This window comes from Pinus tabuliformis, chromosome 4_1, assembly GCF_031772625.1.
Source record: "Pinus tabuliformis cultivar Carrire ecotype Pingquan chromosome 4_1, CPIR1, whole genome shotgun sequence".
NCBI classification, from domain to species: Eukaryota; Viridiplantae; Streptophyta; class Pinopsida; order Pinales; family Pinaceae; genus Pinus; species Pinus tabuliformis.
This window is the reverse complement of record NC_142303.1, coordinates 12,158,266-12,182,280: the sequence shown is the minus strand read 5'-3', so window position 1 is coordinate 12,182,280 and position 24,015 is coordinate 12,158,266. Positions and strand designations below refer to the sequence as shown.

Below are 24,015 nucleotides of genomic sequence, written 5' to 3'. Positions count from 1 at the left end.
CACCATGATGACACTCTTTCCCTCAGACTTGGGTAAACCTGTGATAAAATCCATTGAAACCTCCTCCCAACGTTGGCTTGGAATGGATAAAGGTTGTAATAGACCCGGTGTCTTAATTGTTTCAACTTTATTTTGTTGGCAAAACAAACATTCCGCCACAAACTTTTGAATATCTGATTTAAGGCCATCCCAAAAAAATTCCTTCTTAACCCTGTGGTAAGTTTTTAAAAATCTTGAGTGCCCTCCTAAGGGAGAAGTGTGCAATTCCATAAGAATCTTTTGTTTTAGCTGGGAATTCTTACAGAGGTATAAGCGATCTTTGTACCATAACGAATCATTTTGCCAGCTAAATGTATCAGAAGTACTGGAATCTTGTTGTAGCTTTCGAATAAGTGCCCACACTTCTTCGTCATTCTTCCATTCCTCCTTTGCTTCGTTTATCCAATCTGGTTGGATAATAGAAATGGCACACAACAATGCTTCCACATCCTCATCCTTTCTTGAGAGTGCATCTGCCACCACATTTTGCTTCCCTTTTTTGTAGATGATTTCAAAGTCATAACCCAACATCTTTGTGACCCACTTTTGTTGCTCTTCAGAGGATAATCTTTGTTCTAAAAAGTATTTAAGGCTATCATGATCCGTTTTTACCTTGAAGTGTCTTCCCATTAGGTAGGGTCGCCATTTCTTAAGTGCATGGAGTATTGCCAACATTTCCTTCTCATAAATAGCTTTGCTTAAAAACTTTCCCTTGATTGGACGACTTTCAAAAGCAATGGGTCTTTCATCTTGCATTAGAACAGCACCAATTCCATTTCCTGAAGCATCACATTCCACAATAAAGGTTTTTGTGAAGTCCGGTGTAGCTAAGACCGGTGCTTGGCACATTGCCTCTTTAAGATGTTTAAAGGCCTTTGTTGCTTCCGGAGTCCATGAAAATGAATCTTTCTTCAATAATGTTGTTAGAGGTGCTGCTATTCTCCCATAATTCTTAACAAACTTGCGATAATACCCTGTCAACCCAAGAAATCCTCGCAGATGCTTTATGGATGTGGGGATTTTCCATTCCTTAATGGCTTTAATTTTGCTAGGGTCTACCTTAACTCCTTCATGAGATACAATATGACCCAAATATTCCACCTCCTGGACTCCAAAGAAACATTTGGATCTTTTTGCATATAATTGTTTCTCCTCCAATAGTTGTAGCACCTTGTCAACATGTTCAACATGATCCTTCCAAGACTTGCTGTAGATTAGTATATCATCAAAAAATACTAACACAAATTTTCTAAGGAATGGTTTGAAAATTGAATTCATCAAACCTTGAAATGTTGAAGGTGCATTGGTAAGGCCAAAAGGCATGACCAAAAATTCATAATGACCCTCATGAGTTCTAAATGCCGTTTTCGGAATGTCTTCAATCTTCATTCTGATTTGATGATATCCCGAACGAAGATCCAACTTGGTGAAGTAAATTGATCCATGCAATTCATCCAGTAATTCATCAATGACAGGAATGGGAAACTTATCTTTAATAGTGAGCTTGTTGAGCTCCCTATAATCTGGACACATGCGCCATGATCCATCCTTCTTGTGCACCAATACTACTGGAGCTGAGAAAGAACTTTGACTTGGTTGAATTATACCAGCCTCTAGCATTTCTGCAACCATACGTTCAATTTCACTTTTTTGGACATATGGATATCTGTACGGCCTGATGTTTGGAGGAACACTTCCTGGAATCAGATGAATAGCATGATCATGATCACGCATAGGTGGGAGACCTTTGGGAGTCTCAAATACCTTGGAATGATTGTCCAGGACTTTTTGGAGATCTGGAGAAATAGATGATTCCAATGTGGAAACATCTAGCGAACATAATTGTGCAATTACACCTCTTTGCTCCTTTTTTAGAAGCTTTGTCATGCCATTAGAGCTGATTATCTTTCCTGGTTTCCCTGCAATACCCCTTAATTCAACTTCCTTTCCTTCCACAGAAAATTTGATGAAAAGTTCTTGAAAATTAAAAGCTATTGTACCCAAGGATTGTAGCCATTGGACTCCTAGTACAACATCAACACCTCCCATTGGAATGGAAAGCATTGGGCTAGTCAATACATATTCTCCCATGGATAGCTTGATATTATGGCACTTTCCAGAACAATTTATTGTTCCTCCATTTGCAATCATCACTTGACACTCTGGTGCTGGATATAGGAAGCAATTCAATTCTTTTGCTACCCTACAATGAATAAAATTGTGGGTGCTTCCTGAATCAATCAACACTATTACCTTTTTCTTCTTGATTTGTCCTTCTATCTTGATGGTTTGAGGAGTGGTAATTCCCGCCAATGCATTACAAGATATGGTCGGATTTATTTGTTCTTCATCTAGGCTTTGTTCCTGGAATATATTCTCTTCTTTTGACCTTTCTTGCTCCTTTTCTTCTTCCTCTTCACAATCTATGTAGAATAATTTCTTCTCAGCACACTTATGACCTTTTGTGTATTTGCTATCACAATTGTAACAAAGCCCTTTTGCTCTTTTTTCTTCCAATTGTTGTGGTGTCAACCTTGTAGGTTGTGGAAGACTATGGGCAACAACACTTCCGTCTTTATAGTTGTGAATGGTATGCTTCCTAGTTGCCATAATTTTGCTTTCCATTTTTCTTGCTAACCTGAATGCCTTCTCTAATGAATCAGGTTCCCAAAGGCGCACATCATGTTGGATATTATCCTTTAAAGACCCTATGAACACATCAATCCTATGCTCCTCTGGAATATCTTTTACCCTTATGTTCAATTTTTGGAACTCCTCAATGTGCTCCATTATTGAACCCTTTTGTTTGAGACTTATCAATTGGCTAAAAAAAGTGTTGCTTTTTGTATCCTCATAATGTGCTATCAATTCTTCCGTAAAAATTGCCCAAGTGATAAATTGTTTACGAGAACAAAGCCATTGATACCATACAAACTGATTTGGTTCCAAATATAAAGTTGCCATACGTACCTTTTGTGTGTTTTGCACATTATTGAGATCGAAGAATTGCTCCATCTGTAATATCCATGTGGCGGGATCCTTGCCATCAAACTTCCTCATATCGATTTTTGGAATGTGGTGATTCTTCGATCCAACATTAGCGTCTATGGAATCATGATTAACATTTCTTTTGTTCTCATCATGAGTTTCCTTTACTACCTTTTCACCATTAGTAAGTATTTCTTGTAGAAAATTAGTCAAATCTGTCTTCAAATCTGCCATGCCTGTCTTCAAATTTGTGTTTAAATCTATCTTCAAATTGTCCATCTTAGCTTCCATGCCATTCATCTTAGCTTCCACGCCATTTATCTTAGCATCTGTTAACTTTTGTGAGCGTGACATTTGTTGCACTTGTTCTTGTAATTTTGATATATCATGTAGCATTTCTTCCTCTTCTTCATGAGTCATGCTAGAGCTTTCAGGTTCCTTACTAGGTGTTTGCATTTTCTTTCCTCGGGGCATCAGTTACCGATAATAATTCTCTACTATGCCCTTTGAATTCCTTCAAAATAAATTTTCAAACCAAGCTTAAGCAAAAATTTAAAAAAATCTACACACCTTTTTTCACTTTGTAGGAGCTCGATATTGCCTCTGATGTATCTCTGTACTTTCCAGTCATCTAGTTCTGAACTTGTGACTTGTAGTAGCTCTCTGTGTCCTCTTTCCAATGCCACAAGTCTGACCCAAATTGGATTCTCCAAGGAAGAGTTATGCGAAATCTCCCACAGTGACTTGATTATAGACTAGTTCAGTAGAGCTAACTTGTACGACTTGCCACGAGTCACTGTTTCGACCTTTGGATCTAAAAAACACCCACAAGAAACTACAGTCCGTCCTATTTCTGTACCTTTTTACAAAATTTCAATCCGATCCTCAGAGAGAAAGTTATGACGATTTTCCCCAGGTCACCTGTTTTGAATGTAATTCAGGAGTCTGCAAAAAGACCAACTTCCTCAGATCATATCTCTGAAAATATCGTGCAAAAAGCTCTAAAATTCGGACCCAAGGTTCAGCGTCAATTCTTCTCAAATGGGGTTTTTTTGTGACTTCTGAAACGTCACAGAAAAAAAGTTATAGCGAAAATTCCACGATGACCTGTTTGGAGCAGCGAAACCCTAGAATCCAAAGCTCTGATACCAAATGTTATGAAACCAGCTCAAGAAAAGATAGAAAAGATAGATCAACGCCTTAGAATTCAGCCTCTTCGAGGGGGCAACCTCCTTTACATTACATAAATGAACAATTCTTGGATGATACAAATGACAAAACCTCCTTTCTATATATAGGAGTCTAAGGAGTCACAATATAATCCAGCTGACCTAACAATAATAATATAAAGCCACAAAAATAACAATAGAGGGATTCTATGGGGCAAATAAATAATAATATGGGGGTAATAGGGGCACAACAATATAAATAAGGGGTATAACTACAATAGTAATGGGGTAATCACTAGTATTATAGGGACCCAACATAGTCCCACTAAGATGGGTAGCTATATTTGAAACAAACAAACTAAAGTTGTGTTTTCCTTTATGAGAGATAGATGAGAGAGAAGCAGAGAGTACCAACCTTAGTCTTTCGCTAGTCTCCTTACTTGTTTCCTCACTCCCTTGATAGAGCTTTCGCCACTCCTTTCTCACTTGTCCCACTTCAAAGAACACCTGTAGAGTCAAAGCCACAAAATACCATCAAAGCATAGAGATCTATAACCATAAGCAATGTAATATCAAATGTACATTAACCATATAAATTCATATACAAATACAAGATTCAGAGATCTGCAAGCATATGGAGGAAAACTCAAATAGCTTTATTGATAGAAGTAGTAGAAGAGAGGATTACAACCAAGCTGTCTGATCCAGCATTATCCTCCTAGAAAGCCCTCTTCACCTCATACAAAGCAAGATCACCCAACAATACAATGCCTTCAAAGAGAAACCAACAAAACTTCCTTGCAAATTACAAAATTCCAACCTTTGGATCTCTAGGATGAGGGATCCATATATAGATTTTTATAGGAGAGTGAGTCAGCTTCTAGGATTTTGATTAGTGTCATTTCACTGATGGTTCTTGGTTCCACTTGGAGATTTCATGATCTCTTACTCATCCCTGGGCAAATTCAGAGAGGCAAGTGTCATATGAGTAGTTTCTAGAAGATTCTTTGAGTTTCCATCTAGCAAATCGCTTCTGCCATTTGTCTGCTCTGGCTCATCACACTCTACAGAGGGGCTTTTCAGTATGCATCACACCCCCCATGTGTAACAGGTGAGATGCATCACACCCTCAGTATGGAGCAGTCTGTATGGTCCAGTTTTAACCAGTTTTGAGCAGTTTTTTTGGGAGAACTTCTGGGAAATGATGTAATCAGTTGACCTTGTTCCTTTAGGGTATGAAACAATACTTTTAGGGGTTTAGAAGCCCTTGGCTTATGGACATATGTGATTGGGGTTGAAGTGCCCAAATATGTCTATAACACTAACAGGACAATCTACAAAAACCTATCTCACATTTTAAACAGGTATTACCAAAGGTGAGATAAGTGCATGTCTTCACAGCCTATTTTTCGGACTATGCAAAGTCATGTTTTTGACATCTTTTTGCAGAGAATATTGTGAACAACTAGAGCTGAATTTTTCGAAACTAAGAGAGGTTTATCTCAAAAACATACTTATATACAATAACCTCTTTTACTTTTACATATATATCATATATTGAGATATACAAAGGTATCAATGGACCCTAATCTTGCAGAATTGCTAGAGTAGAATGCATAAAGAAAGGATGTAGTTAGTGACTGGGATGCCTCATCATCAATTAAGAGTTGCTATCAAAGTTGAATTTCTCTTCTTTGTCACCATAAATCCATAAAAATAGTGCCAAATAGATTCATTAGTTTTGGATGTCCTTTATTTAAGTTCTATTAGTGTAAAACAGTTTAAGATATTTGTAAAACCAATCTCGATATTTTTTTCAAGATATTTTAGTTTAGAATTTGTATAAATACTTCACATTTCGAAGTATTTAGGGTGGATTCAAAGACATTTTTGTAGACATTTTCTTATCAAGTTAAAGTGCTATTGTATCAAGACTGGATTGGCTTGCTGGATCAAGGAATAAAGTAAAGACATTTCACAGGATTCTCGTGTAAAGAGGAAATCAAATAAGTATTTTGTCTCATGTGCGTTATTGTTTTTCTTTATGTTTATTAATAATCATATTTGTTTCTATGAAATCTGAATGGTAAAATAGGAATGATATTTCAGAACTTGCTTTAATGCATTCTGTCTTGACTATTTACATTCTTAATTTTGTCTGCTAAACTATCTTAGTTAGGGAATTCTTAAATGCTCCCTTACTTCCGTAGTTTCCCCCTTAGTCTATAACAAATGATTCTTAGTTGCCCTCTGCTCATGATCACTTCTTGCTCTTCATCTTGATTCCGGTCTAAGGATTCTTTATTTCCCTTTAACCCTGGTGTTATCACAAAATCACTACTGAGGGCTGCAACCAAGCAAGATTTCATGTAACTCTTTCAACCTATCTTTAGATCAAAGCTTAGCCTCTTTGATCAGAGAGGGCTCTCTCACACACTCTTGATAAAAATCATTCACTACAAAAGATGGCTAACTCTTTATTCATTCATGAAAGCAAAGCTGGTTGGAAACATATTAAACTGGTTCTCATTGGGCTATGGAGTCTCATATATTAAGTAAACAAGGAAAACATAGTGATCTCATGGAAATCAAGGCTCTTTGCATTACATGTCAAACATACTCCACCAAAACATAGCTTGCTGAACACACAGGAAGTCAGAGCATATGATTATGAATTCTGAGTGATTGTATTACAACAAGACTATAAAAGAACATAAAGTATAAAACACCATCCTTATATTTGAACATGACAATCCATCGAGAATCTTGAGAAGAGAATAACACTGTTTTACTATCACTGTCAAAAAGGTCTTACAATGGCCCAAAACAACTCTGTTTTTCTATAAAATATCCAACCCCTTCTACATTCTAATCTGATCCCTTTATAGGCAAACAAACTTATCCACCTCGAGCTTCCTCCTCCAGCATGAGGGGAGCCTCGAAGGTGGCTATTCACTATCCCTATCTAGTGCCTAACTAATTTATTAATTACAACATGTCTAAACTGAAATCACAAATGGTTTTCATTTAATCAAAATCCTAAATCTTTGCTCCTTGTCGCATGATGCTTTTCTGGCTCTTGACACATGTCCTTTAGCTGTTTAGGTTGAAGTATCTTTGAAGGAGAGTACATAGAACGAACTAGCTTTGGATTCTAGTTACGTGTATGCTTATTAATTGATCAAGAAGAATGCTCTGTTTTCACGGTCTTTGTTTCCCACATTCTCCCAAAGTATAGCAGCCTGTTCCCAAATCTTTTAATAACCCCAGACATGGAATGTTGCCATGTTTCAGATGTGCTGTAAGTGATATTAATAGACAGGTGCTTCTCTTCCTCAACTCCCGCTCACAGTATCACACTAGCTGCTCTGCACTTTAAAATCATCACCTACAGCAGTTTCGTAGCGCGCTACGAAACTGCTGTGTGATTTAAATAAACCACAGTGTTCCTTTAAACTTCTCACAAAATTGAATAGCTGATGTTGCCAATCTTCAGTTTCACCTTTGCTATGCTTCTCCAGAACGAAACTTAGGACGTAGCTCTTCACCCGCATAATGAGCACTATGAAACATTGCAAGCGATGTTGGCCCAACATGGGATGTCAAGTTTTGTTTTATTGGACCTCCATTACGAAATTCATCGCTAGGAGTGATGACCCAGAACCCGACCATGGGATCAAAGCTGATCCATCCATGGACTCTATTCTCCCTATTGTCACATGAGTACTGGTACTTATCATCTACCTCGCCTTGAAGGCTAGGGTTCCCAGGATTTGAGAGAAAAACTGCTTCAGGATATGTAAGTATGTTGCATCTGTTTGGCATCCGATCATCCGGGGATGGCATCAATCTTTGCTTGTTATCAGCAATTGCCATGTAGTGAAATCTGTCTTTCCTCAATTTGAATGTAACACGAGTTTGATTGAGATTGAAATCTGGCCACCCCGTTGGACGCTCATATATCGCATAGGTGTAAAACCCACTGCTCCCCGAAGCAAAACAAACCTTTTGTCTATATTTAATGGCACCATCTTCCAACTGCTTGAAGGATTGTATGGCCTGAGGAAAGAGACTTCAACCTTATCCTTGTTAGCCTCGACCACTTTAAAAAATATCGCACTTGGCACATCAAACGTATCCTTCCCTCCTGGCTCGTTCCAATTGAGATCCCAGTATCCTCTGTTCGTTTCTTTGTTGAGAATTTCGAGCAAATTGTCAAGCCCTCCATAACGTATGCCTGTAATTATCCCCGCTGGTTTTGATATGGTGACTCGCACAATTCCATTATCTAATGCAATGTGAGCACCCTGATCCACAAAATACACATCGCCCCCCTAACACTTCCGCTACAGAGTGCAGAACTAATAGCATACTTATCAAAAGTGTGATAAATGTAATCTAATGTAGCGCAAGTCTTCTGAGAGCCATGGTTCTTGGAATATTTACAATCTCCCTCTGAATTTAACTTGTGCTTTGGTAATTCTTTAAACTCCAAAACTTCTGTGGCTGGAAATCACCAACATCTTCAGCGATATTATCCAAGGAAATGTTCTTCAAAAAGGACATGGCATCACCTAGCATGTAAACTTTGAGCTCAAATTCTGATGAAGCCTTGCTTACAGCTTGAGAAGTTTCTTGGTCGCCAGCTGGAGCATGTAACCGGCACGTTACCACGTTTGTAGAAGACAATATCTAAATAATACCATCCACCTTGACAAAGGAAATTCATCTATTTCGAACTCTGCCATTTGCGCCATCCTTCTTTTATTTCTATTTAATGCGCACTCACCCTTTTAACGACACCAGTTAACCTAAAACCAGCTCTTGTGCCACTAATAATGGCGGCCTTGTAGCATATAAAACTACTCGACACTTGGCATTAATCACCGCATTTGAAAAGATCACTTTCATGTCTTCAATATAAGCATTAATAATGAACCAACGTGCTCGATAATACTCAAGACATGTTCATTTATATCAGCCATTTTAAAAACCCCTGTATTTCTTAGATCCATCCATGGTGCCATCATGTTCTCCAGAAAGCAAGGCGGAATTAATAACTCCATTGGTGCTAGCCAATATCAAAGGCTTCTTTCTTCCATCCATTGTCAATGCCTCAGCCAGATTTAGGCTCGATATGCTCATTTCTTAATAAACCACCCCAAATTATACTAAGCAACAACATAGCAGCTATCTGCTTTTAGAGCTTCAGAGTATTTCTGAATTCCTTCATGGACAATTTCTACAAGTTTGAAACTGGTCCCAAGGTCTGTCAAAACAATTACCAAGTACTCCGCAGCATGAACAAGGTGTGAACATGAACTTTATCATAAATATTTTTCAAATCTTTCAATCCATTGTGGCGCCCTGCTTTGTGAAAGAAGTTACAGATTGTGAAAAGACAATCCCAAATGTAAAACACTCTATGACTTATAAAATTTAATAGATTCTTTGTCTAGAGGATTCAACACAAAATCTCCTGCAAGTCTCCCACATTAGTATGTACATCTTTCACAATCACCCATGAGCCAGAATTCAGAGATAACTCCCTTAATGTATTTGATGGCAATCCTACAATAGCTGCATCATCATAAGGTGTCTCCTTGAACATACTGCCACTGCTCTCATCAACATTCCTGGAGGGAAGTAGAACTCTGTACAATAAGCATGCTAGGATTTGGACCTTCACTGAAAACTCAAACAAATCCCCAGTTTCGTAGCACGCTACGAAACCACTCAAACAGGTAGCGCTGCGAAACTGCTAAAAAGAATTCTGGCGCTGCGAAAATACCCTGACTTTAAGCTAGACTATAAAATTTTGACAACAGCATTTTCAGTGATAACAGTGGCTCCACTTGGGATAGTGTGCCCTTGTGGTGCGCTAAGAACATGCAGCTCCAGTGCCTCATCCATTTGTGACAGACAGAAATTTGCTTGACCAGCATGACTGTAGGAGAAAGAAAGCTACATCTACTGAAAAAATAAATGCTCAGTCAACCTTGAGCTTATTTGCAATTTACCTACCTACCTACCCTAACCATTTCAACTTCTTCAGCTCAATCAATATGAAACTTCCAATGCAGCCAATCATTAGCCTCATCTGATTTTTGATTTCTTTGAATGTCCTGGAGTTCAGGGTCAATGTGATAGTGTGATGACCGCTGCCACTGAAATAGTATCTGATCTTCATATGAAAACTGAAACACTGGAGAGTAAAACTCTTCCATGTAATCAGCTATAGGGTCCCAAAACACATGATCAGCTTGTCCTTCCTTGAAACTTTCCAGCTGTGCAAACTGATCTTCAACCACAGTATTCAGTTCCTCAATCGTGAAAGAGAGAGGAACCAGCATAGTCTCCATGCGTTCAGCCATAAAAAATTTCTGAGAATAATAATCATGATCAGGAAAACTGTATGCCTGAATTTTTCCTTCTAAACCTTCAATTTCTTTCTCAATATCTTTGGCAATTTCATCAAAAAATTTCATCTTATCCTCTGACTTGCAGTCAAAGGATTTCAGATATGAAGATAAGGACAAAGAAAAAGATTCATTTGTTTCTTCTGTACTATGATCACTATTCCATTGTTTAAAACCTTCAACTGAGGGAGATTCTGCCACCACCTCTGTCCTATCTGTCCATTCCTCCAAAAACATGAGCCAAAGGTCTTGAAATGACTTAATGGATTCCGCAGGCAAGCATTCAACCCACTGTTTGCACTTCCCTTGAAGTGAATCATAGAATAACATAATGCAAACATCCTCATGTTTAACTCTAAGAAGCTGTGTAAATTCACAAAAATCTGATATATGATTCAAGGTTAAACTTAAATCTTCACCGTTGAATTTTGGACCATTCCTTAGAAAGTATGCATCCTTGGGAAAATGATTTGGGAAACCATGAATTCCTGAGAAATCAATGCACGCATACCTTGAACAAAGATGAGCAGCTTCTGGGTCTTTCATAACTCCAGTGGAATCACCATGAATATATAACTTTGAATTCTTCAACAATGGAGTCGCCAAGGTAGTTTTGCAGCCTTGAAAATCATTTGAACTCCTGCTACATTCAGAAATTCAATCTTAAGCTCCCGGCAGACGCACCAAAATGTTATCACAAAATCACTACTGAGGGCTGCAACCAAGCAAGATTTCATGTAACTCTTTCAACCTATCTTTAGATTAAAGCTTAGCCTCTTTGATCAGAGAGGGCTCTCTCACACACTCTTGATAAAAATCATTCACTACAAAAGATGGCTAACTCTTTATTCATTCATGAAAGCAAAGCTGGTTGGAAACATATTAAACTGGTTCTCATTGGGCTATGGAGTCTCATATATTAAGTAAACAAGGAAAACATAGTGATCTCATGGAAATCAAGGCTCTTTGCATTACATGTCAAACATACTCCACCAAAACATAGCTTGCTGAACACACAGGAAGTCAGAGCATATGATTATGAATTCTGAGTGATTGTATTACAACAAGACTATAAAAGAACATAAAGTATAAAACACCATCCTTATATTTGAACATGACAATCCATCGAGAATCTTGAGAAGAGAATAACACTGTTTTACTATTACTGTCAAAAAGGTCTTACAATGGCCCAAAACAACTCTGTTTTTCTATAAAATATCCAACCCCTTCTACATTCTAATCTGATCCCTTTATAGGCAAACAAACTTATCCACCTCGAGCTTCCTCCTCCAGCATGAGGGGAGCCTCGAAGGTGGCTATTCACTATCCCTATCTAGTGCCTAACTAATTTATTAATTACAACATGTCTAAACTGAAATCACAAATGGTTTTCATTTAATCAAAATCCTAAATCTTTGCTCCTTGTCGCATGATGCTTTTTTGGCTCTTGACACATGTCCTTTAGCTGTTTAGGTTGAAGTATCTTTGAAGGAGAGTACATAGAACGAACTAGCTTTGGATTCTAGTTACGTGTATGCTTATTAATTGATCAAGAAGAATGCTCTGTTTTCACGGTCTTTGTTTCCCACATTCTCCCAAAGTATAGCAGCCTGTTCCCAAATCTTTTAATAACCCCAGACATGGAATTCTGCCATGTTTCAGATGTGCTGTAAGTGATATTAATAGACAGGTGCTTCTCTTCCTCAACTCCCGCTCACAGTATCACACTAGCTGCTCTGCACTTTAAAATCATCACCTACAGCAGTTTCGTAGCGCGCTACGAAACTGCTGTGTGATTTAAATAAACCACAGTGTTCCTTTAAACTTCTCACAAAATTGAATAGCTGATGTTGCCAATCTTCAGTTTCACCTTTGCTATGCTTCTCCAGAACGAAACTTAGGACATAGCTCTTCACCCGCATAATGAGCACTATGAAACATTGCAAGCGATGTTGGCCCAACATGGGATGTCAAGTTTTGTTTTATTGGACCTCCATTACGAAATTCATCGCTAGGAGTGATGACCCAGAACCCAACCATGGGATCAAAGCTGATCCATCCATGGACTCTGTTCTCCCTATTGTCACATGAGTACTGGTACTTATCATCTACCTCGCCTTGAAGGCTAGGGTTCCCAGGATTTGAGAGAAAAACTGCTTCAGGATATGTAAGTATGTTGCATCTGTTTGGCATCCGATCATCCGGGGATGGCATCAATCTTTGCTTGTTATCAGCAATTGCCATGTAGTGAAATCTGTCTTTCCTCAATTTGAATGTAACACGAGTTTGATTGAGATTGAAATCTGGCCACCCCGTTGGACGCTCATATATCGCATAGGTGTAAAACCCACTGCTCCCTCGAAGCAAAACAAACCTTTTGTCTATATTTAATGGCACCATCTTCCAACTGCTTGAAGGATTGTATGGCCTGAGGAAAGAGACTTCAACCTTATCCTTGTTAGCCTCGACCACTTTAAAAAATATCGCACTTGGCACATCAAACGTATCCTTCCCTCCTGGCTCGTTCCAATTGAGATCCCAGTATCCTCTGTTCGTTTCTTTGTTGAGAATTTCGAGCAAATTGTCAAGCCCTCCATAACGTATGCCTGTAATTATCCCTGCTGGTTTTGATATGGTGACTCGCACAATTCCATTATCTAATGCAATGTGAGCACCCTGATCCACAAAATACACATCGCCCCCCTAACACTTCCGCTACAGAGTGCAGAACTAATAGCATACTTATCAAAAGTGTGATAAATGTAATCTAATGTAGCGCAAGTCTTCTGAGAGCCATGGTTCTTGGAATATTTACAATCTCCCTCTGAATTTAACTTGTGCTTTGGTAATTCTTTAAACTCCAAAACTTCTGTGGCTGGAAATCACCAACATCTTCAGCGATATTATCCAAGGAAATGTTCTTCAAAAAGGACATGGCATCACCTAGCATGTAAAATTTGAGCTCAAATTCTGATGAAGCCTTGCTTACAGCTTGAGAAGTTTCTTGGTCGCCAGCTGGAGCATGTAACCGGCACGTTACCACGTTTGTAGAAGACAATATCTAAATAATACCATCCACCTTGACAAAGGAAATTCATCTATTTCGAACTCTGCCATTTGCGCCATCCTTCTTTTATTTCTATTTAATGCGCACTCACCCTTTTAACGACACCAGTTAACCTAAAACCAGCTCTTGTGCCACTAATAATGGCGGCCTTGTAGCATATAAAACTACTCGACACTTGGCATTAATCACTGCATTTGAAAAGATCACTTTCATGTCTTCAATATAAGCATTAATAATGAACCAACGTGCTCGATAATACTCAAGACATGTTCATTTATATCAGCCATTTTAAAAACCCCTGTATTTCTTAGATCCATCCATGGTGCCATCATGTTCTCCAGAAAGCAAGGCGGAATTAATAACTCCATTGGTGCTAGCCAATATCAAAGGCTTCTTTCTTCCATCCATTGTCAATGCCTCAGCCAGATTTAGGCTTGATATGCTCATTTCTTAATAAACCACCCCAAATTATACTAAGCAACAACATAGCAGCTATCTGCTTTTAGAGCTTCAGAGTATTTCTGAATTCCTTCATGGACAATTTCTACAAGTTTGAAACTGGTCCCAAGGTCTGTCAAAACAATTACCAAGTACTCTGCAGCATGAACAAGGTGTGAACATGAACTTTATCATAAATATTTTTCAAATCTTTCAATCCATTGTGGTGCCCTGCTTTGTGAAAGAAGTTACAGATTGTGAAAAGACAATCCCAAATGTCAAACACTCTATGACTTATAAAATTTAATAGATTCTTTGTCTAGAGGATTCAACACAAAATCTCCTGCAAGTCTCCCACATTAGTATGTACATCTTTCACAATCACCCATGAGCCAGAATTCAGAGATAACTCCCTTAATGTATTTGATGGCAATCCTACAATAGCTGCATCATCATAAGGTGTCTCCTTGAACATACTGCCACTGCTCTCATCAACATTCCTGGAGGGAAGTAGAACTCTGTACAATAAGCATGCTAGGATTTGGACCTTCACTGAAAACTCAAACAAAACCCCAGTTTCGTAGCACGCTACGAAACCACTCAAACAGGTAGCGCTGCGAAACTGCTAAAAAGAATTCTGGCGCTGCGAAAATACCCTGATTTTAAGCTAGACTATAAAATTTTGACAACAGCATTTTCAGTGATAACACCTGGTTAGGACTATCTCATCCATTGAACTTGAAGATTTGTCTTTTTCTTTGCTAGCCTGCCCTGTGAACACTCCCTTTAGTGATTTGGTCCAATTAAGCTATCCTTTTCTTGACTCCATAGCCCAATGGCTTGAAGAAGCTAGCTCTATCCATCTCTTCCTAGAATGCCACCACCTAACTTCAATTTCAAAATAAAAATCCCATGAGCACTAAGAATTAACCTAAAATCCCATAAAAAACAAAGTTAAATCATAAAGAGAGAGCCCTCTCTGGACTTAGCTTGCCTAGAGCCTAAGCCTAAAAGATTAGTTTGTGGTTACCTCAGAAATTTATTTCTTTAACCTTGAGAAAATTCTGGGTGATAACATAGTGGCAACCATACTAGGGAGAACTAAATTTTTCTTCAGAAATGTTTTACAAGTTTAGATCTGATCTATGATGGTGGACAGTGATCAAACACACAAAGGTTAAAATCATCCACCTGGCAACTCCAAATCAATTCCACAACCAAGTCTCCACTGGAGGAATGAACCTGAAAGAACTATGTGAAAAGATCAATCTTTTAACTTGGATTTTTATCCAAGACATTATGTTCTTTCTCATTAATAAAGTTTTTCGATGTATATTGTATTTTAGAGAAGATTTTAGATTAATTTTTTAAATTATTTTCCTTTGTAAATTGTAAATATATATCTGCCTTATCCGTTTAAACAACATCCTTCTGAATCTTATGATGATCACTTTCGAATCAAGAAGCCTCAAATAATCAAGACTCCACTGGTAAGAGAATCCATAGTTGTTGAAAACCTATGGTGACTCCATTCTAGCATTGAGTGTTTTCAAGATGAACTCGAGAATACAATGTAGGTATGCTCCTTTGGACAAGTCAAAGGTTCCAGGTTTTCCAAATCCTATGCCCAACGTTGATTGGTCAAAGAATCTTCCATTTTTTAAAGATGAAATAGGAGACGATGCTGCTTTACATTTATTAAGGTTTCATATGCACATCCGAAAGTTTAAAGTAAAATTCCATGAAGATTGTCTTATGAAAATATTTATGGAAACTTTAGAGGAAAAGGCTAGATCTTGGTGAAAATTTACTAGCCTCTAGCATATGTTCCTTAAAGCATTTTATACTATAGTTCATGACAAATACAAGGAAAGTTATTCATCTCTGTTGCTAGTTCAAAACTGTTGTGACAATTTTGAAAGTTTTATTCAATATCTAGAAGATTACTATGATGATGATCAGTTCATGGATGATGAAATATTAGAGGCTTTAGAAGAAAAGTCTTTTCAAAAAGTATAAGACTTGCTTGAATTATCTTCTCCTCGGGAAGAAAAAGATGATGTATGATTTTTATAGATCCATGAAGTTTCCCCACATGAAACAATTCTTCCAGCACAACCAACTAATCAGCGTAAAGAAGAAATTCAGCTCCCTGAACTTGCTCAAGTAGAGGAAAGCAGTGAAAATAAACAGTAGTCCAGTGATCTGGAGATATGTTATGAAACCAGCTCAAGAAAAGATAGAAAAGATAGATCAACGCCTTAGAATTCAGCCTCTTCGAGGGGGCAACCTCCTTTACATTACATAAATGAGCAATTCTTGGATGATACAAATGACAAAACCTCCTTTCTATAGGAGTCTAAGGAGTCACAATATAATCCAGCCGACCTAACAATAATAATATAAAGCCACAAAAATAACAATAGAGGGATTCTATGGGGCACAGAAATAACAACATGGGGGTAATAGGGGCACAACAATATAAATAAGTGGTATAAATACAATAGTAATGGGGTAATCACTAGTATTATAGGGACCCAACATGCCCCTCTCCTTCAAAAAAGTGTTGTCCTCAACGCTTGAGTAGTTCTGGATACTTTTGCATAAAATTCTCATCCTCCCATGTGGAATCTTCAGCGGATAAGTTCTTCCACTTGATAAGATACTCTGAAATTGATCGATTTCGTAGCTGTCGAGTTCTTGTTTCTGTGACTGCTTCCGGTTCCAATATAATTTTTCCTTCCTCGTCAAGTTCTGGCAATATTGTTTGAACTGGGAGCTTGTCGCCTATAACCTTCTTTAAACATGAAACATGGAAAACTGGGTGCAATCGAGAAGCTGCAGGAAGCTCCAATTTGTATGCCATAGTACCAATCTTTTGCAACACCTTGTACGGACCATAATACTTTGGTGATAATTTATTATCCTTCTTAGCTTGCTTTAGGGACATTTGCTTATATGGTTGTAGCCGTAGGAATACCCAATCACCTACATCAAAACTTCTTTCACTGCGATGTTGATCTGCCTGTTGTTTCATTCTATTTTGTGCCAACACGAGGTTATCCTTTAAGAGTTGGAGGACTTGTTGTTGATGTTCGATGTGATGTTCCACTGCCTGAACCTTAGAATTTTCTCTTAAATATGATGTGATGGATGGTGGTTGATACCCATAAAGTGCCATAAATGGGGTCATTTTTGTTGCTGTATGGAAGGAAGTGTTATACCACCATTCAGCCAGAGGCAACCATTTGACCCATTGTGTCTGTTTATCAGATACAAAGCAACGAAGATATCCTTCCAAACATTTGTTTACTATCTCAGTTTGCCCATCAGATTGAGGATGATAAGATGAGCTATGAGCTAACTGAGTACCAAGACAAGAAAATAATTCTGTCCAAAAATTTCCAGTGAAAATGGGATCTCTGTCACTTACAATAATCTTTGGGTTTCCATGTAGCTTTTGAATTGTTTCCATAAATGCAGTAGAAACTGTACTGGCTTTAAATGGATGTGATAATGCACAAAAGTGTGCATACTTGGTAAGTCTGTCAACTACCACCATGATGACACTCTTTCCCTCAGACTTGGGTAAACCTGTGATAAAATCCATTGAAACCTCCTCCCAACGTTGGCTTGGAATGGATAAAGGTTGTAATAGACCCGGTGTCTTAATTGTTTCAACTTTATTTTGTTGGCAAAACAAACATTCCGCCACAAACTTTTGAATATCTGATTTAAGGCCATCCCAAAAAAATTCCTTCTTAACCCTGTGGTAAGTTTTTAAAAATCTTGAGTGCCCTCCTAAGGGAGAAGTGTGCAATTCCATAAGAATCTTTTGTTTTAGCTGGGAATTCTTACAGAGGTATAAGCGATCTTTGTACCATAATGAATCATTTTGCCAGCTAAATGTATCAGACGTACTGGAATCTTGTTGTAGCTTTCGAATAAGTGCCCACACTTCTTCATCATTCTTCCATTCCTCCCTTGCTTCGTTTATCCAATCTGGTTGGATAATAGAAATGGTGCACAACAATGCTTCCACATCCTCATCCTTTCTTGAGAGTGCATCTGCCACCACATTTTGCTTCCCTTTTGTAGATGATTTCAAAGTCATAACCCAACATCTTTGTGACCCACTTTTGTTGCTCTTCAGAGGATAATCTTTGTTCTAAAAAGTATTTAAGGCTATCATGATCCGTTTTTACCTTGAAGTGTCTTCCCATTAGGTAGGGTCGCCATTTCTTAAGTGCATGGAGTATTGCCAACATTTCCTTCTCATAAATAGCTTTGCTTAAAAACTTTCCCTTGATTGGACGACTTTCAAAAGCAATGGGTCTTTCATCTTGCATTAGAACAACACCAATTCCATTTCCTGAAGCATCACATTCCACAATAAAGGTTTTTGTGAAGTCCGGTGTAGCTAAGACCGGTGCTTGGCACATTGCCTCTTTAAGATGTTCAAAGGCCTTTGTTGCTTCCGGAGTCCATGAAAATGCATCTTTCTTCAATAATGTTGTTAGAGGTGCTGCTATTCTCCCATAATTCTTAACAAACTTGCGATAATACCCTGTCAACCCAAGAAATCCTCGCAGATGCTTTATGGATGTGGGAATTTTCCATTCCTTAATGGCTTTAATTTTGCTAGGGTCTACCTTAACTCCTTCATGAGATACAATATGACCCAAATATTCCACCTCCTGGACTCCAAAGAAACATTTGGATCTTTTTGCATATAATTGTTTCTCCTCCAATAGTTGTAGCACCCTGTCAACATGTTCAACATGATCCTTCCAAGACTTGTTGTAGATTAGTATATCATCAAAAAATACTAACACAAATTTTCTAAGGAATGGTTTGAAAATTGAATTCATCAAACCTTGAAATGTTGAAGGTGCATTAGTAAGGCCAAAAGGCATGACCAAAAATTCATAATGACCCTCATGAGTTCTAAATGCTGTTTTCAGAATGTCTTCAATCTTCATTCTGATTTGATGATATCCCGAACGAAGATCCAACTTGGTGAAGTAAATTGATCCATGCAATTCATCCAGTAATTCATCAATGACAGGAATGGGGAACTTATCTTTAATAGTGAGCTTGTTGAGCTCCCTATAATCTGGACACATGCGCCATGATCCATCCTTCTTGTGCACCAATACTACTGGAGCAGAGAAAGAACTTTGACTTGGTTGAATTATACCAGCCTCTAGCATTTCTGCAACCATACGTTCAATTTCACTTTTTTGGACATAGGGATATCTGTACGGCCTGATGTTTGGAGGAACACTTCCTGGAATCAGATGAATAGCATGATCATGATCACGCATAGGTGGGAGACCTTTGGGAGTCTCAAATACCTTGGAATGATTGTCCAGGACTTTTTGGAGATCTGGAGAAATAGATGATTCCGATGTGGAAACATCTAGCGAACATAATTGTGCAATTACACCTCTTTGCTCCTTTTTTAGAAGCTTTGTCATACCATTAGAGCTGATTATCTTTCCTGGTTTCCCTGCAATACCCCTTAATTCAACTTCCTTTCCTTCGTAGAAAATTTGATGAAAAGTTCTTGAAAATTAAAAGCTATTGTACCCAAGGATTGTAGCCATTGGACTCCTAGTACAACATCAGCACCTCCCATTGGAATGGAAAGCATTGGGCTAGTCAATACATATTCTCCCATGGATAGCTTGATATTATGGCACCTTCCAGAGAAATTTATTGTTCCTCCATTTGCAATCATCACTTGACACTCTGGTGCTGGATATAGGAAGCAATTCAATTCTTTTGCTACCCTACAATGAATAAAATTGTGGGTGCTTCCTGAATCAATCAACACTATTACCTTTTTCTTCTTGATTTGTCCTTCTATCTTGATGGTTTGAGGAGTGGTAATTCCCGCCAATGCATTACAAGATATGGTTGGATTTATTTTTTCTTCATCTAGGCTTTGTTCCTGGAGTATATCTTCTTCTTTTGACCTTTCTTGCTCCTTTTCTTCTTCCTCTTCACAATCTATGTAGAATAATTTCTTCTCAGCACACTTATGACCTTTAGTGTATTTGCTATCACAACTGTAACAAAGCCCTTTTGCTCTTTTTTCTTCCAATTGTTGTGGTGTCAACCTTATAGGTTGTGGAAGACTAGGGGCAAAAACACTTCCGTCTTTATAGTTGTGAGTGGTATGCTTCCTGGTTGCCATAATTTTGCTTTCCATTTTTCTTGCTAACCTGAATGCTTTCTCTAATGAATCAGGTTCCCAAAGGCGAACATCATGTTGGATATTATCCTTTAAAGACCTTATGAACACATCAATCCTATGCTCCTCTGGAATATCTTTTACCCTTATGTTCAATTTTTGGAACTCCTCAATGTGCTCCATTACTGAACCCTTTTGTTTGAGACTTATCAATTGGCTAAAAAAAGTGTTGCTTTTTGTATCTTCATAATGTGCTATCAATTCTTCCGTAAAAATTGCCCAAGTGATAAATTGTTTACGAGAGCAAAGCCATTGATACCATACAAACTGATTTGGTTCCAAATATAAAGTTGCCATACGTACCTTTTGTGTGTTTTGCACATTATTGAGATCGAAGAACTGCTCCATCTGTAATATCCATGTGGCGGGATCCTTGCCATCAAACTTCCTCATATCGATTTTTGGAATATGGTGGGTCTTCGATCCAACATTAGAGTCTATGGAATCATGATTAACATTAATTTTGTTCACATCATGAGTTTCCTTTACAACCTTTTCACCATTAGTAAGTATTTCTTGTAGAAAATTTGTCAAATCTCTCTTCAAATCGGCCATGTCTGTCTTCAAATCTGTCTTCAAATTTGCCATGTCTCTCTTCAAATCTGTCTTCAAATCTATCTTCAAATCGTCCATCTTAGCTTCCACACCATTTATCTTAGATTCCACGCCATTTATCTTAGCTTTTGTTAGCTTTTGTGAGCGTGACATTTGTTGCACCTGTTCTTGTAATTTTGATATATCATGTAGCATTTATTCCTCTTCTTCATGAGTCATGCTAGAGCTTTCAGGTTCCTTACTAGGTGTTTGAATTTTCTTTCCTCAGGGCATCAGTTATCCGATAATAATGCTTTACTATGCCCTTTGATTTCCGTTAAAACAAGCTTACACAAAAATTTAAAAAAAACTACACACCTTTTTTCACTTTATATAAGCCTGATATTGAATCTAATGTATCTCTGTAATTTCGGATCATCCAGTTTTGAAATTGTGACCTATAGTAGCCTTCTGCATCCTCTTTCGAATGCCACAAGTCTGACCCAAATTGGATTCTCCAAGGAAGAGTTATGTGAAATCTCCCACAGTGACTTGCTTTTAGACTAGTTCAGTAGAGCGAATTTGTACGACGTGCCACGAGTCACTGTTTCAACCTTTGGATCTGAAACACACATAAAAGAAACTAAAGTCCGTCCTATTTCTGTACATTCTTATGAAATTTCAATCCAATCCCCAGAGAGAAAGTTATGACGATTTTCCCTACGTCACCTGTTTTGAATGTAATTCAGGAGTCTGCAAAAAGACCAACTTCCTCAGATCATATCTCCGCAAATATCGCGCAAAAAGCTCTGAAATTTGGACCCAAGGTTCAGCGTGATTTCTTCTCAAGTGGGTTTTTTTTTGCAACTTCTGAAACATCACAGAAAAAAAGTTATAGCGAAAATGCCACGATGACCTGTTTGGAGTAGCGAAACCCTAGAATCCAAAGCTCTGATACCAAATGTTATGAAACCAGCTCAAGAAAAGATAGAAAAGATAGATCAACGCCTTAGAATTCAGCCTCTTCGAGGGGGCAACCTCCTTTACATTACATAAATGAGCAATTCTTGGATGATACAAATGACAAAACCTCCTTTCTATATATAGGAGTCTAAGGAGTCACAATATAATCCAACCGACCTAACAATAATAATATAAAGCCACAAAAATAACAACAGAGGGATTCTATGGGGCACAAAAATAACAACATGGGGGTAATAGGGGCATAACAATATAAATAAGAGGTCTAACTACAATAGTAATGGGGTAATCACTAGTATTATAGGGACCCAACAAGATAGAGGCGGTAGAGCTTAAAAGTATTGATCCACAAGAGCATCTTTAGCAAGTAGTGGTTTCTTCAGAAATTAAAGACCAATCAAATTTATTTGATGAAAAACATCTCTCAAATTTTCTCTTCTTGGATGTAAATAAAATATGACAACATACTTTGATAGATCATGATCTTTCATCTGAAATTAATGAGAGTTTGCAACTCCCTTGCAAGCTTGTATATGACAAAGATAATGATAGCGACTTCCCTGAGTATATGATATGGTTGTTATATTTGATGAAGATAGAGAGCATTCAAAACACTTGGTTACAGTGGATAACAAGGAGGAGAAACAATTAGCTAATCACTTAAATCAAGCAGCAATTTGGAATGAGGTTTGTTTTCCTATTGCCAATCATCCAGAAGATCTTATATGGTAGGATGACCATTATCCTTTGGTCCATATATTGTAGTCATTAGTAGAAGAAGAGTTTTCCAAGTTCATCAATAGAGCTATTAAATCTGGTGGAAAAGTTAAAATGCCATTTTTTGAATTTACTTTTCTACCTAGAAAAGTGGAATGCAAACTTCTATTAAGTATCCATTTACTTGACTAGTTGCATTGGAAATTTGTTATTACTAGATATGGCATTACTTTTATTAGACTAGAGTAGGTAGGCGAGTGAAAATAATCTCAATACTCTAAGCATGTGTTAGATTTCAATTTGTAGAAAAGGGTGTATTTTCAGTTCAAAATTTTTAGTCACAAATATTATACAATAAAGCATATACATGTGTGGGATTGGCCCAATGGATCACGCTACTAGTTGAAGGCATTCTTGACATTTCACAATGAAATTCCATGCCCAAGTGGAGCCACTGTTAGGTTCCTATACCAATAGGAGTCATAATTTTTGGATGGCTGAGATTAAACCTGTAATATGTACATACCTTTGCTTTTTTGAAAATGTTTTCCATATTCAAAAAATTAAAAAATGTAAAGAGGGTATGTCCTAAAAAAATAATAGAAGGACAAAAACAACAAAAAAGGTCAAAAAAGATAAAAAAAAAATAAAAAAAATATGAACCCCCAGAAAATAAAAAAGACCATGAAACTGAGTAAGCGAAAATGCCACTCCTAGTTTACTTTATTGCAGAATAAATGATTGTGTGCAGCTTATAATCTTTGCCACAATCCATGATAGTAAAAATGTTTAAACTTGGCTACTTCATGTTTTCAATTTTATGTCTATAGGTAGAGAGTAAATATCCGACCAAACAGTGTAATCTCGGCAGATGATTAGTTTAGGTAGAGTGAATAAAGGGAGATCAACTGTTTAATCTGAGCCCTTGGATGTAATAAGGTTAGATTTAGTTAGATTTCTATTGTAAAGAAAAAGGAAAAATGTTTTGATAAGGGTTTGGAAACTTATGTGCACCCTAATAAAAAGATGTAAAAATGGTAGGGTGAGTAGATGGGTAAGTAAAAGAAATGTTGTAGAAATTATGATGATTGTTACACAAAAAAACATATTAATCATTCTCATCATCTAAGTTCCAAATGTAAATGGGAAATTGAGCATGTGTAAAACTTACAAAGGAAATTAATTATCTTCCCTCATTCACTTCACTTTTTACTTAACTAATTTCCCACAGTAAGTTTTAAGTACCCAAAACCTTAAGTCAAAGGGCCTCAAAGCATTTATCTGACATCTAAAGGGACTGGACCCTCGGCCTAATGACTTATAGATCTTAAGTACTAAAAAGACCCTCATAAACATTTTCGCCCCTTGACTTCCCCTTATTTTCCCTAAATAAACCCATTTTCC

The 24,015-nt window shown here is 37.5% G+C and overlaps 1 protein-coding gene across 1 annotated transcript in view; it reads right to left on the bottom strand.

The window, feature by feature from the left end:
- Nucleotides 1-12,490: 12,490 nt before the first annotated feature.
- The window catches only part of LOC149173979 (uncharacterized), a 30,844-nt gene continuing 19,319 nt past the window's right edge, over nucleotides 12,491-24,015 (bottom strand). The window contains exon 2 of the mRNA XM_089420695.1: nucleotides 12,491-13,291. Within this exon, the coding sequence (XP_089276821.1) occupies nucleotides 12,491-13,291 (801 nt within the window). The remainder of the gene's footprint in view (nucleotides 13,292-24,015) is intronic.